Raw genomic sequence first — 10,921 nt, forward strand, 5'->3', positions numbered from 1 at the left:
CCCTCAGCACTGACCCTCCGACAGTGTGGTGCTCCCTCAGCACTGACCCTCCGACAGTGCGGCACCTCCTCAGCACTGACCCTCCGACAGTGCAGCGCTCCCTCAGCACTGACCCTCCGACAGTGTGGCACCTCCTCAGCACTGACCCTCCGACAGTGCAGCGCTCCCTCAGCACTGACCCTCCGACAGTGCAGCACTCCCTCAGCACTGACCCTCCGACAGTGCGGCGCTACCTCAGCACTGTCCCTCCGACAGTGCAGCGCTCCCTCAGCACTGACCCTCCGACAGTGCAGCACTCCCTCAGCACTGACCCTCCGACAGTGCGGCGCTACCTCAGCACTGACCCTCCGACAGTGCAGCACTCCCTCAGCACTAACCCTCCGACAGTGCGGCACTCCCTCAGCACTGACCCTCCGACAGTGCGGCACTCCCTCAGCACTGACCCTCCGACAGTGCGGCGCTACCTCAGCACTAACCCTCCGACAGTGCGGCACTCCCTCAGCACTGACCCTCCGACAGTGCGGCACTCCCCCAGCACTGACCCTCCGACAGTGCGGCACTCCCCCAGCACTGACCCTCCGACAGTGCGGCGCTCCCTCAGCACTGATCCTCCGACAGTGCCCACTCCCTCAGCACTGACACTCCGACAGTGTGGTACTCCCTCAGCACTGACCCTCCGACAGTGCGGTGTTCCCTCAGCACTGACCCTCCGACAGTGCGGCACCTCCTCAGCACTCACCCTCCGACAGTGCGGCACTCCCTCAGCACTGACCCTCCGACAGTGCGGCTCTCCCTCAGCACTGACACTCCAACAGTGCGGCACTCCCTCAGCACTGACCCTCCGATAGTGCGGCGCTACCTCAGCACTGACCCTCCGACAGTGCGGCACTCCCTCAGCACTGACCCTCCAACAGTGCGGCACTTCCTCAGCACTGACCCTCCGACAGTGCCCACTCCCTCAGCACTGACACTCCGACAGTGCGGCACTCCCTCAGCACTGACCCTCCGACAGTGTGGTGTTCCCTCAGCACTGACCCTCCGACAGTGCGGCACCTCCTCAGCACTGACCCTCCGACAGTGCGGCACCTCCTCAGCACTCACCCTCCGACAGTGCGGCACTCCCTCAGCACTGACCCTCCGACAGTGCGGCTCTCCCTCAGCACTGACACTCCAACAGTGCGGCACTCCTTCAGCACTGACCCTCCGACAGTGCGGCGCTCCCTCAGCACTGATCCTCCGACAGTGCCCACTCCCTCAGCACTGACACTCCGACAGTGCGGCACTCCCTCAGCACTGACCCTCCGACAGTGTGGTGTTCCCTCAGCACTGACCCTCCGACAGTGCGGCACCTCCTCAGCACTGACCCTCCGACAGTGCGGCGCTCCCTTAGTTCTGACCATCCCACAATGCACCACTCCCTCAGTGCTGACCCTGCGAAGTGTTGGGATATAGATTGTGGATTACATTTTCGAGGTATATTGTCACTGATGACGAGAAACACTCTGACTGGAATGTTCTAGCTGTGTGTCAATGTGTTCATGGTTTAGTGATTTGATTGTTATTATGTTGGGCTGGTGATTAGTTTGGAAGCTGATACCAGACTGTGGAATAACCTGTCCATCTTACGTTGGCACTGCCCACTCACCCGCTTTCCTCCCTCAGGGACCAAACACTTGAAAACTCTGATCCTCTCCAACAACGACCTGGGATTAAAAGGGGTCCAGGTTCTGCTGAAGAATCTTCCTCATGACATCCTTTCCCATCTGGAGATCTCCTCGATATTTTGTGACCAGGAGGCCTGGCAGTTTCTGGAGCTGGTTGCGGGGTACCTCACCCAGGTAAGGACCACACAGCTGCTGTCCAGGCTCGGTCCCCTGTCCCTCAGTCTCTCGAGGAGCTGAATTTGAGGAACGTCTCTTGTTTTTTTTTCTCAAAGAGACCACCTTGCTTGAGCCAGACATACCCCGTTGTGGGAAAACCCAGGGTTGGTGAGGAGGCAGCTGTCGTCCTGACATTACCCAGCTGTGTGAGATTCCGTGAGGCCGTTACTGATGTGATCACACAAGCCCGTACTCTCTTCCAGATGGAGAGCTGACTCCAAACCACCCACTGAAACTTCAGTGGGCAAGAGTCAGGAAAACCCCAAGGCATTCGACCCAATGTGGGGAACAAGAGGATGGCCAGACTGAGGGATAGTGGAGGGAACTTGTGCCAGGAGTCGGAGGAAGTAGGGGAGGTCCTTAATGAATGCTTTCCTTCAGGAGTCACTACTCAGAGGGACCTTGGCATTTGTGAGGACAGTGTGAAACAGACTGATATACTCGAACAGGTTGATGTTAGGAAGAAGGATGTGCTGAAAATTCTGAAAAACATAAGGACAGATAAATCCCCTGGGCCAGGTGGGATATACCCAAGGTTACTACAGGAAGTGAGGGAAGAGATTGCTGCGCCTTTGGTGATGATTTTTACATCCTCACTGTCCACTGGAGTAGGGCCAGATGATTGGAGGGTGGCAAATGTTATTCCCTTGTTCAAGAAAGGGAACAGGGATAATCCTGGGAATTACACACCAGTCAGTTTTACATCAATAGTTGGCAAAGTATTGAAGAGGAATCTGAGAGACAGGATTTATGATTACTTGGAAAACTATAGTTTGATTAGAGATAGTCAGCATGGCTCTGTGAAGGGCAGGTCATGCCTCACAAACCTTATTGAATTCTTTGAGGATGTGACAAAACACATTGATGAGGGTAGAGCAGTGGTTGTGGTGTACATGGATTTTAACAAGGCGTTTGATAAGGTTCCCCCGGTAAGCTCATTCAGAAAGTAAGGAGATATGGGGTACAGGGAAATCTGGCTGTCTGTATATAGAATTGGCTGGCCCATACAAGACAGAGGGTGATGGTAGATGGAAAGTATTCAGCCTGGAGCTCGGTGACCAGTGGTGTTCCGCAGGGATCTGTTCTGTGACCTCTGCTCTTTGTGATTTTTATAAATGATTTGGATGAGGAAATGGGAGGGTGCGTTAGTAAGTTTGCCAATGGCATGGAAGGTTGGTGGACCTGTGGATACTGCGGAGAGCTGTTGTAGGTTGCAACAGGACAATGACAGGATGCAGAACTCGGCTGATAAGGGGCAGATGGAGTTCAACCTGGAAAAGTGTGAAGTGATTCACTTTGGAAGGTGGAATTTGAATGCAAATTATAGGGTTAAAGGCAGGATTCTTGGCAGTGTGGAGGAATGGAGGGATCTTGGGGTCCACGTTCATAGATCTCTCAAAGTTGCCACCCAAGTTGATTGGGTTAAGAAGGTGTATAATTAGCAGGGGGATTGCGTTTAAGAGCCGTGAGGATATGCTGCAGTTCTATAGAGCCCTGGTTAGACCACACTTGGAATATAGTGTTCAGTTCTGGTAACCTCATTATAAGTAAGATGTGGAAGCTTTAGAGAGGTTGCAGAGGAGATTAGCCAGGATGCTGCCTGGACTGGAGGCTGTGTCTTATGGAGAAAGGTTGAGGGAGCTAGGGCTTTTCTCACTGGAGCGAAGAAGGATGAGAGGTAACTTGATAGAGGTGTATGAGATGATGCAAGGCATAGATACAGTGGATAGCCAAATAAATTTTCCCAGGGTGGAAATGGCTATCACGAGGCGGCATCATTTTAAGGTGACTGGAGGAAGGTTTAGGGGAGATGTCAGAGGGAGGTGGGTGTGTGGAATGCACTGCCGGCGGTGGGAGTAGAGTCAGGGACATTAGGGATATTTTAAGCAACTCTTGGATAGGCCCATGGAAGATAATACAATGAGGGTATGTAGGTTCGTCTGATCTTAGAGTAGGATAAAGGGTCGGCACAACACCTAGGGCCGAAGGGCCTGAACTGTGCTATACTCTTCTATGTTGTATGGATTGCTCAAGCAAGTAACTAGCTGTGTCAGGATGGGCACGAAATACTGACCTAGGGCATTAGCCTGGGGGTCTGTATTATGACACTAACACTGTTCCATCATAACTCCCTAAAGGAGGACGTTCCCAGTGAACTGGCTAATCAATCAGGGTCAGTCTGAAATCCTGCTACTTAGACTCTCATTTCCATGTTTATTTGACTTGAATCTATTTTCCTACAATCCAGGGTGGCTGTGTTTTGACTCATCTTAATCTTTCAAGAAACTCATTGACAGATGATTCAATCAGTGACTTTGCCAGGTAATTTCCAACTAGATTTCAACATTTTGAATTTTTATAAAATTGGCCCAACGGTGAAACGAATCCTTCACAAGCCAAGCAAAACAGCATACTGTATCCCAGACCAGATCCAGGGAATTATCTGTACACTGACTGGTGTCTCTCAGGGAGATGTGTGTACACTGACTGGTGTCTCTCAGGGAGATATGTGTACACTGACTGGTGTCTCCCAGGGAGATATCTGAACACGGACTGGTGTCTCCCAGGGAGATATCTGAACACTGACTGGTGTCTCTCAGGGAGATGTGTGTACACTGACTGGTGTCTCTCAGGGAGATATGTGTACACTGACTGGTGTCTCCCAGGGAGATATCTGAACACGGACTGGTGTCTCCCAGGGAGATATCTGAACACTGACTGGTGTCTCTCAGGGAGATGTGTGTACACTGACTGGTGTCTCTCAGGGAGATATGTGTACACTGACTGGTGTCTCTCAGGGAGATGTGAGTACACTGACTGATGTCTCTCAGGGAGACATCTGTACCTGACTGGTGTCTCTCAGGGAGATATCTGTACACTGACTGGTGTCTCTCAGGGAGATGTGTGTACACTGACTGATGTCGCTCAGGGAGATGTGTGTACACTAACTGGTGTCTCTCAGGGAGATATGTGTACACTGACTGGTGTCTCTCAGGGAGATATCTGTACACTGACTGGTGTCTCTCAGGGAGATATCTGTACACTGACTGGTGTCTCTCAGGGAGATATGTGTACACTGACTGGTGTCTCTCAGGGAGATATCTGTACACTGACTGATGCCTCTCAGGGAGATATGTGTACACTGACTGGTGTCTCTCAGGGAGATATGTGTACACTGACTGGTGTCTCTCAGGGAGATATCTGTACACTGACTGGTGTCTCTCAGGGAGATGTGTGTACACTGACTGATGTCTCTCAGGGAGATATCTGTACATTGACTGGTGTCTCTCAGGGAGATATCTGTACACTGACTGGTGTCTCTCAGGGAGATGTGTGTACACTGACTGATGTCGCTCAGGGAGATGTGTGTACACTAACTGGTGTCTCTCAGGGAGATATGTGTACACTGACTGGTGTCTCTCAGGGAGATATCTGTACACTGACTGGTGTCTCTCAGGGAGATATCTGTACACTGACTGATGCCTCTCAGGGAGATATCTGCACACTCTCTGGTGTCTCGCAGGGAGATGTGTGTACACAGACTGATGTCTTTCAGGGAGATATGTGTACACTGACTGGTGTCTCTCAGGGAGATATCTGTACATTGACTGATGTCTTTCAGGGAGATATGTGTACACTGATTGGTGTCTCTCAGGGAGATATCTGTACACTGACTGGTGTCTCTCAGGGAGATGTGTGTACACTGACTGGTGTCTCTCAGGGAGATGTGTGTACACTGACTGGTGTCTCTCAGGGAGATATCTGTACACTGACTGGTGTCTCTCAGGGAGATATGTGTACACTGACTGGTGTCTTTCAGGGAGATATGAGTACACTGACTGATGTCTCTCAGGGAGATGTGTGTACACTGACTGATGTCTCTCAGGGAGATGTGTGTACACTGACTGGTTTCTCTCAGGGAGATATGTGTACACTGACTGGTGTCTCTCAGGGAGATATGAGTACACTGACTGATGTCTCTCAGGGAGATATCTGTACACTGACTGGTGTCTCTCAGGGAGATATGTGTACACTGACTGGTTTCTCTCAGGGAGATATGTGTACACTGACTGGTGTCTCCCAGGGAGATATGAGTACACTGACTGATGTCTCTCAGGGAGATATCTATACACTGACTGGTGTCTCTCAGGGAGATATGTGTACACTGACTGGTGTCTCTCAGGGAGATGTGTGTACACTGACTGGTGTCTCTCAGGGAGATGTGTGTACACTGACTGATGTCTTTCAGGGAGATATGTGTACACTGATTGGTGTCTCTCAGGGAGATATCTGTACACTGACTGATGTCTTTCAGGGAGATATGTGTACACTGATTGGTGTCTCTCAGGGAGATATCTGTACACTGACTGGTGTCTCCCAGGGAGATGTGTGTACACTGACTGGTGTCTCCCAGGGAGATGTGTGTACACTGACTGGTGTCTCTCAGGGAGATATGTGTACACTGACTGGTGTCTTCCAGGGAGATGTGTGTACACTGACTGGTGTCTCTCAGGGAGATATGTGTACACTGACTGGTGTCTTTCAGGGAGATGTGTGTACACTGACTGGTGTCTCCCAGGGAGATATCTGTACACTGACTGGTGTCTTTCAGGGAGATGTGTGTACACTGACTGGTGTCTCTCAGGGAGATGTGTGTACACTGACTGGTGTCTCTCAGGGAGATATCTGTACACTGACTGGTGTCTCTCAGTGAGATGTGTGTACACTGACTGATGTCTTTCAGGGAGATATGTGTACACTGATTGGTGTCTCTCAGGGAGATATCTGTACACTGACTGATGTCTTTCAGGGAGATATGTGTACACTGATTGGTGTCTCTCAGGGAGATATCTGTACACTGACTGGTGTCTCCCAGGGAGATGTGTGTACACTGACTGGTGTCTCCCAGGGAGATGTGTGTACACTGACTGGTGTCTCTCAGGGAGATATGTGTACACTGACTGGTGTCTTCCAGGGAGATGTGTGTACACTGACTGGTGTCTCTCAGGGAGATATGTGTACACTGACTGGTGTCTTTCAGGGAGATGTGTGTACACTGACTGGTGTCTCCCAGGGAGATATCTGTACACTGACTGGTGTCTTTCAGGGAGATGTGTGTACACTGACTGGTGTCTTTCAGGGAGATGTGTGTACACTGACTGGTGTCTCCCAGGGAGATGTGTGTACACTGACTGGTGTCTTTCAGGGAGATATGTGTACACTGACTGGTGTCTCCCAGGGAGATGTGTGTACACTGACTGGTGTCTTTCAGGGAGATGTGTGTACACTGACTGGTGTCTTTCAGGGAGATGTGTGTACACTGACTGGTGTCTTTCAGGGAGATATGTGTACACTGACTGGTGTCTGTTGCTCCCTATTCTTATCAATACTGAGAGTTACCAGATCCTTCTCCTGAAGCTGTTCCCAATCTCTGATGCCAGCTGAGGGATCTTGCCTGCGCACATCAGTGGGATCTGGGAGACGCAGGGCCTTAGCTGAATAATGGAACTGCCTCCTTGTTGTAGGTACTTGGCATCAGCTGCATCTCTGACATCCCTTGATCTATCAGAGAACCCGGGGATCAGTTCCTGTGGGATGGAGAGACTCCTGACTGCTTTAGCCCAGAGGGATTCATGGATGGAAGTCCTTGATGTGAGAGGTGAGCCAGAAAGGCCCGACTTTCAGAAGTGCCACTTTGAGTCTTTGATGTGGAAGTAGTTTGTAGTTTGGGGTCGGTCTCTCCAAATGACATTGCACTTTTGGATTGTAGGCCATTGGTGCATCATTCGTGTCAGAATGGGACATCTCTGCATCCTCATGTAGCTGTTAGCCTAACCCACTCGCCAACACATTCTCCCATTCACACTCTCCTCACCACCTTCAAAAAAAGAGTGGGATTCAACACAGAGGAACGATTGAGACTCATTGGGATTGGAATATCTCCCTTTTCCTATTTTAGCACATCCAGCCCACTGGGTCAGCTCCTCACCCACCACTCTCAACATCCCCTCCCTCCCCCACCGACGCTCAGTAGCAGCAGTGTGTACCATCTACAAGATGCACTGCAGAAACTCACCAAAGATCCTCAGACAGAACCTTCCAAACCTACAACCACTCCCATCTAGAAGGACAAGGGCAGCAGATGCTTGGGAACACCATCCTCTGCAAGCTCCCCTCCAACTCACCCATCAGCCCGTTCCTTCACTGTCACTGGGTCACAATCCTAGGACTGAAAGCACCACTAACACCAACTCTCCAGGACAGCAGCAGTTCAAGAATAAGCTCACCACCACCTTCCCAAGAGCAACCAAGGATGGGCCCAGCCAGTGATGCAGACGCCTCATGAAATAGTTGCTTTAAAAAGCAATTTTGGGGACTTTAGCTGCTCAGACAGTAGTGTTTCTGCAGTGTGGGAGCTGGAGAGTGGCTTTGTGCAGCGGGTTAGGGTTTGGAACCTGGACTTCAATCCAATCCCAATCTAGTCATCTGTTACAATTATTATAAATTTAGGGAGAGGTTCAAAGAATTTTGTTCCCTTTACTTAAAGTGAACTTGCTACCTGTTATTATGAACTAGTTTGAATAATATTAATTTGCTTGTTTATCAACTTCTGGTTTGGCAAAAAAAACTAATATTTTTTCAGCAGTTGAAAGACTTCGAATCTTGGAGATCGTGAGGGTATAACTATAACATTTTGAGAGATCTGGTTGGACGTATGCATCGGAAGGGGTTAGAGGGATGTGGGCCACGTACTGGCAAATGGGACTAGATTAATTTAGGATATCCGGTCAGCATGGACGGGTTGGACCGAAGGGTCTGTTTCTGTGCTGTCCATCTCTATGGCTGCAGATGCTCGTCAGGCCTGTAGGTCCTGGACCGAGGGATTTGGTAAGGCTGGGCTCACAGCCCCAAGCTCGATCTGAGTGGCAAATTAACCCTCACTGACTCAAACGGGAACGCTGACAAGCACACATGGGATAACAGATTGGATAATTAAAAAGCTGCTTTGTAAAGCACTTTGAGATGCAGTGATTGAGTCTTTGTGAGTAGGTCTGTTCTGTTAAGAGATCTGATAAATCTTTGTTGAGGTTTCTAAACCGACAATCAATCTCGATATGTTTATGTTTGATAAACTTTAACAACTCTCAAATTTCTTGGTGTTAGGAATTGGTGGGTTCACAATGTTGAGGGTATGAGAGAGGCCATGGTCATGAGGTGGAAATCCTCAAGTATTGACAGCTCGGGGTTTGAAGCAATTATTCAGCTGACTTTACGCAGGCGGCCGAAGAAAGAGAAATGGAGAGGTGAGGTGCAGATCTGGGAGGGATGTGGTATGAAGGGGAGAGGAGGGGGATGAAGAGAAGGGGAAAGGATAGTACAAGGACAGACAGAGGAGATTGAGAAAGGAGGAGAGAATTGTATAAGGTGAGGGGAAGGGAAGGATTGTGAGTGTGAGGGAACTCCAGTAAGATTGATGGACTCTATATTTTTCAGACTGCTCGGTGCAACACTTTGATAACCAGAGCGAGACTGCAAAGTGGAATCTAGGAGAGCTGCGTCTCTGAATCCTGAAGGGACAAGAACAGCCAAAAATTCTAAAAGGAAAGTTCCCAGAATGCAACAGCAGCAGAATTGCCTGGAACCGTTTATGCCCAAGGAAGAAGGGGGAACATTTCCATTCTGCAATCTCTTAGGGATTCCTGGCTTTAAATACTGTCACAGGAACTGGAGGCCATTCAGCCCCTCATAGAGGATGGGTATGCGATGGCATATCTGCACTTTAACTAGATTCATCTGCTGTGCCTCAATTTGTGTTACTCATTCATCTGGATTGATTCATTGTGACTGAGAGAGGATGAATTTGCAGGAGCCAAGAACACAACATGTTGCTGTGTATTTAAACAGCACCGAATGGGTCAAGGAGGCACATCAGTAATTACTGCATTATTCTGCTGTTAACCCTTCTCACCTCTTCCCTGTCCTTGGGCAAGGACTTCCCCGTGCACCAGGTGCTGTTCAAATACCTCAGTCAAAATCTCATGATCCAATCTGGATCACCAGAGTCAAATGGAGAGCAGTCATTTCCAAACCAGATGCTGTCATCTCGCAGTGCACACAGTCATAGCCCTCCAGAAGGAAGGCTCATCGGGGATCGGTGAGGGACTCTCATCGGGGATCGGTGAGGGACTCTCATCGGGGATCGGTGAGGGACTCTCATCGGGGATCGGTGAGGAACTCTCATCGGGGATCGGTGAGGAACTCTCATCGGGGATCGGTGAGGGACTCTCATCGGGGATCGGTGAGGGACTCTCATCGGGGATCGGTGAGGGACTCTCATCGGGGATCGGTGAGGGACTCTCATCGGGGATCGGTGAGGGACTCTCATCGGGGATCGGTGAGGGACCCTCATCGGGGATCGGTGAGGGACCCTCATCGGGGATCGGTGAGGGACTCTCATCGGGGATCGGTGAGGGACTCTCATCGGGGATCGGTGAGGGACTCTCATCGGGGATCGGTGAGGGACTCTCATCGGGGATCGGTGAGGGACTCTCATCGGGGATCGGTGAGGGACTCTCATCGGGGATCGGTGAGGGACTCTCATCGAGGATCGGTAAGGGACACTCATCGGGGATCGGTGAGGGACTCTCATCGGTGAGTGACTCTCATCGGGGATCGGTGAGTGACTCTCATCGGGGATCGGTGAGGGACTCTCATCGGGGATCGGTGAGGGACTCTCATCGGGGATCGGTGAGGGACTCTCATCGGGGATCGGTGAGGGACACTCATCGGGGATCGGTGAGGGACTCTCATCGGGGATCGGTGAGGAACTCTCATCGGTAAGGGACACTCATCGGGGATCGGTGAGTGACTCTCATCGGGGATCGGTGAGGGACTCTCATCGGGGATCGGTGAGGGACTCTCATCGGGGATCGGTAAGGGACACTCATCGGGGATCGGTGAGGGACTCTCATCGGTGAGTGACTCTCATCGGGGATCGGTGAGGGACTCTCATCGGGGATCGGTGAGGGACTCTCATCGGG

At 50.7% G+C, this 10,921-nt stretch overlaps 1 protein-coding gene across 3 annotated transcripts in view; it reads left to right on the forward strand.

The window, feature by feature from the left end:
* Window positions 1-10,102, forward strand: part of LOC122547812 (tonsoku-like protein) — a 162,192-nt gene extending 152,090 nt beyond the window's left edge. For all 3 annotated transcript variants that reach the window (XM_087987696.1, XM_087987698.1, XM_087987697.1), the window contains 4 exons: window positions 1,663-1,838; window positions 4,129-4,202; window positions 7,406-7,539; window positions 9,375-10,102. In XM_087987696.1, coding sequence (XP_087843822.1) covers window positions 1,663-1,838; window positions 4,129-4,202; window positions 7,406-7,539; window positions 9,375-9,445 — 455 coding nt within the window. In that variant the 3' untranslated portion in view covers window positions 9,446-10,102. The remainder of the gene's footprint in view (window positions 1-1,662; window positions 1,839-4,128; window positions 4,203-7,405; window positions 7,540-9,374) is intronic.
* Window positions 10,103-10,921: the final 819 nt, after the last annotated feature.

Source organism: Chiloscyllium plagiosum, unplaced genomic scaffold, assembly GCF_037043375.1.
Source record: "Chiloscyllium plagiosum isolate Xiang-an unplaced genomic scaffold, Cpla_swu_hap1 HiC_scaffold_5, whole genome shotgun sequence".
Lineage (NCBI taxonomy): Eukaryota > Metazoa > Chordata > Chondrichthyes > Orectolobiformes > Hemiscylliidae > Chiloscyllium > Chiloscyllium plagiosum.